We start from the raw sequence: 4,477 nt of genomic DNA on the forward strand, positions 1-4,477 counted from the left end.
GGGTGCAGATATCGTGGGGAAGGGAGGGGGGGTGCGAGGGAGTAATATGAGCATATTTTTGCGTGAATGTTTGTTGCTGTAGTCGTTGTTGTTGCTGTTGCTGTTGTTGTTTTGTTTCTTTTGTTGTTGATTTTTTTCAAAATTCAAGTGACATGTCACCTGGCTGGGAGTGAGGGAGAGGAAGAGCGATAGAGAAAAGGGGAAGGGGAGTAGGAAGGGAGATCGAGATAGGGGATGTGAGAGCAGAAAAAGAGGGTGTGAGAGAGTGAAAGAGAGAGTGGGATAGACGTACAGACGTACAGACAGACAGACAGACAGACAGACAGACAGACAGACAGACAGACAGACAGACAGACAGACAGACAGACAGACAGACAAACAGAGAGACAGATAGACAGACAGAAGGCAGACAGAGGCAGAGAGGGAGACAGAGAATAACCACTCACCGAGACTGCTTAAGGCTGATGTCTAGGCCACTCCGTTCTTCATCTAAAGTATGTGTGAGTGCCTGTGTGTGTGTGGGTGTGTGCGTATGTGTGTGTTTTAATGTGTATGTGTGTGTGTGTGTGCGTTCGTGTGTGTGTGTGTGTGTTTGCGTGTGTGTGTGTGTGTGTGTGTATGTGTGTGTGTGTGTGTGCGTGTGCGTGCGTGCGTGTTATGTGACCACTCACCTAGACTGCTAAAGGCTAACGCCTTGGCCACCCCGTCCTTCATCTGTGCCGCAATACTGAGTGTGTGTGTGTGTGCGTGTGTGTGTGCGTGTGTGTGTGTGTGTTTGTGTGTGAGTGAGACAGACAGACAGACAGACAGACAGACAGACAGACAGACAGACAGAGTGAGAGAGAGAGAGTGAGATAGCGGGAGAGAGAGAGAGACAGACAGACAGACAGACAGACAGACAGACAGACAGACAGACAGACAGACAGACAGAGAGAGAGACAGAGAGAGATACCACTACGCTTACCTAGACTGCTGAAGGCTAACGTCTTGGCCACCCCGTCCTTCATCTGCGCGGCAATACTGAGATGCTGCTCCTGGTGTCTGACCGCTTCCTCTAGGTTCCCCAGGGACTCGTAGGACAGGCCCAGGTTACCGTACGCCCGGCCTGTTGGCGGAAGGTGAGGGGATAAGGGAGAACGGGATTGGGGAGGTGGTGGGGAGAGGGGAGAAGGGGATAGGGGAAGGGGAGAAAGGAGAGGGAGGTGGGGTAAGGAGATGGGGGAGGGGGAAGGAGATAGGGAAGGGGGAAGGAGATGGGGGGATGGAGGTAGAGAGTGGGGTGAGGAGGGGAGAAGAGGGCGGGAGGAAGGAGTTAGAGGGAGGGGAAGAAGGACGTTAAGGGAGGAGAGAACGGGAGGAAGGTGGCAAAAGGGGGAAGAAGGGGGCCGGGGAAGAAGGTAGAGGGAGATATGTTAAGAAGGGGGGTGGGAAGGAGGGAAAAGGAGGCGGAGTGGACAAAGGTGGAGAGGAAAGTGCAGGGGTGGGGCGGCGGGAGGGGGAAGATGAAGACAAAGTAGGGTTGTGGGGGTGGGGTGGCCAGGGGATATGGTTTATTTTAATATTATTTCACGAATTCCGGAAAAAATAATGACAATGAAAAACCAAGATAAAAATCACTGCTTTATCGCTTACACTCTCTATTGTGAATCTAATGAAAGATTCAAGTACAAAAAATTGAAAGAGTGAGTGAATGAATGAAGGAATACATAGATTCTAAAAAGTAAAAAAGAAGGAAAGTACACATTTATGAACGAACAAATGAAAGAAAGGATGAAAAATTGAATGTGGTAAAATAAATTGAACCAATACCCCTCACCCCCTCCCAGACCCCAAAACGCATATGCTATCTCTGACCCCGACTATTCCATGGAGCCCAAAAGGGGCAATAGGTCGCCTACACTGACACTCACAAATACACCACATAAAGCGACAGATCTTGTCAATTAGCGTTTTGGCGCGAGCAATCCGCGGCTTGCACTGTAAGCTCCCCGAGAGGATGCGAGAGTTTCTATTAGTTCTAGGGTCTGCTGGGGTAATAATGATTGTAAAGCGCATAGAATGGATATGCGCGATGTACATGCAATTGTATATTATTATTATTAATATTATTATTATTATTATTATATTATTATTATTATTATTATTATTAAGTACTCACACTGGCACGCTGTGTTGTTCGTCTCCTCCGCAATACGCAGGTCCATTTGGTGGTAGGTCAAGGCCGTGTCGTACTCTCCCATCTGCTGGTAGACTCCCCCCAGCCCGCACGCTGCGTCGCCCTGACACGTAGCCTCGCCCATCTCCCCAGCCAGAGATAACTGGTGCTCTAAACATGCTATCGCTTGCTCTAGATTCCCCAGAAGGCTATGCAGACATCCCAACTCGCCGTACGCGGACGCTTTCGCCGTGGCGCTGTTGGTTCTGTGAGCAACGTACAAACGCTTCTCGAAACATACCAGGGCTTGCTGCAGGTTCCCGATAGCTTTGTGGGCGTTTCCCAACCCGCGGTAGGCGCGGTCCTGGTCGGTGAGAGAGTTGTTCTGCTGGGCGATGATCAGACATTGCTCATGCCATTTGACGGCTTCTTCGTAGTCGCCTAACGCTTCGTAGCAGTCTCCCAGATTCCCGAACGCTTTTCCTTTGTCCTGCAGCGTGGTGGGACCGTAATGCTGCTCCAACATGGCGAGCTGCTCTTCCAGGAGACCGATGGCGTCCTCATACTGCCCCATATTCATCTTGGTGATGCCTAAATTGCCACAAGCCTGACCCTCTAACCGATGATCGCCTAGCTCTTTGCTCCTCTCCAGCATCTCCTGGTAGTACTTGTAAGCCGTCAAGAAGTTGCCCAGAGACATGTGAACATTTCCAACACTCCCTTGAGCGCGACACTCGCCCCTGAGGTCACTCATCTCCTGCCGGATGTTCAGCTCCTGCGTGTGGTAGGCAAGTGACTTGTCGTACTGGCCCAGCATCCTGTGTGCCGAGCCCAGAGCGCCGTAGGCAGTGGCCAATAGGTCCGGGCTGTCACACTGTTTGGCTAACGTCAACTGCTGCTGGTAGATTTTGATCGCCTCGTTGATGTCTCCCACTTTGAGCATCAAGTCGCCGATATTTCCCAGGGCACGGAGTTTTCCTGGAGTATTCTCCAAAGCATCCATCAAACGCAGACATTTCTTCTGACATTCTAGAGCGTCTTCGAACCTCTGAAGAGATTTGTGAGCAAGGCCGAGATTGCAGTAGGCTCTTGCTAGAGCCAGACGATCTTTTCTATCTCTGGCGAACGCCAAGTCCTGCTCGTAATACCTCACGGCTTCAGAATAATTCCCCAAGTTAAAATGAACATAACCGAGGTTGAAGCACGCCTTGCTCTCGCCTTCAGAATCGTTGAGCTCCTTCGACAGCGCGAGGAACTGCTCGTAAAATGACACAGCACTGGAATGATTCCCTCTGGCACAGTGGAAATTCCCTAAATTGCACAGAGCCCTCGCCTCGCTGGGCAAGTCTTTGAGTTCCCGAGAGATGCTCAAGTGAGAAAGATAATGGTGCAGTGCGTTCTCCGTCTCGCCCAGCGCCTGGAAGGCCACAGCCAAGTTACCGTGAGTAGAACCCTCCGAGTGGCGGTCGTTGACCTCTGAAGAGATGGCCAGCTCCTGTTTATGTTGCTTCACCGCAAGCTCGTGTTTCCCTAACGCGCTGTAAGCGTTACCGATATTCCCGTACGCTCTGCCCTGACTAGCCCTGTCCTGCAGGGCTTTTGCGATCTTCAGGTGGACTTTGTGCAGCTTCAGCGCCGCTTCGTACTCACCCAGCTGATGGAAAATAATACCTAGATTTGAACACGCCCTTCCCTCAGCTACTTTGTCTTTAGTCTGCAAAGCGTTATCGAGCTGCTTCTCGTGGTACGCTTTAGCGGCGAGAGTGTCTCCGCTACACCGTGCCGCGTGTCCTAGACCAGCATACGCCCTCGCCTCCAAAGTCTTGTCCTTATTCTGCTCGGCGATCTTCAGAACCTCTTTATGAAACAACATCGCTTTCTGGTAGTCTCTTTTATAGTGGTAAGCGCTGCCCAGGTTACTGTAAGCTCTCGCTTCTTCAACGTTGGACTTGGCACTGCGGGCGATCTTGAGATGCTCCTGGTGGCATTCCACAGCGTCCTCAAAGTTGCCCATGGCCAGGTACACGGCCCCGACATTGCCGATCTCCCGAGCCTCCGCCAGAACCTCACGTGACTGTTTCAGAAGTAACACGCACTGCTTGTGGCTGGCCAGGGCATTAGGGTAGTCGCCTGAGGACACACAGAGATTTTAAATTATCATGAATGTTTTAAACCTCAATTTGCAAAATCTAGATCACATTAGAAATACTAAAAGTCATCGCAGTCTTCTCAGAATAGTAGGCGTTCTTTTAGTTTTAGTGCCAACCTTTGAAGGGACAAGGATGATTTTCCTTACTCCCTATCAATTATAAAAATCAAACC

The 4,477-nt window shown here is 50.6% G+C and overlaps 1 protein-coding gene across 1 annotated transcript in view; it reads right to left on the reverse strand.

Annotated features, from left to right (window-relative positions):
• Positions 1 to 4,477, reverse strand: part of LOC101854989 (tetratricopeptide repeat protein 28) — a gene marked incomplete at its 5' end in the record, with an annotated part of 136,671 nt that overhangs the window by 13,656 nt on the left and 118,538 nt on the right. The window contains 2 exon segments of the mRNA XM_013079244.2: positions 965 to 1,105; positions 2,159 to 4,285. Of these exon segments, the coding sequence (XP_012934698.1) occupies positions 965 to 1,105; positions 2,159 to 4,285 (2,268 nt within the window).

This window comes from Aplysia californica, unplaced genomic scaffold (genome assembly GCF_000002075.1).
Source record: "Aplysia californica isolate F4 #8 unplaced genomic scaffold, AplCal3.0 scaffold00003, whole genome shotgun sequence".
In the NCBI taxonomy this organism is placed as follows: domain Eukaryota; kingdom Metazoa; phylum Mollusca; class Gastropoda; order Aplysiida; family Aplysiidae; genus Aplysia; species Aplysia californica.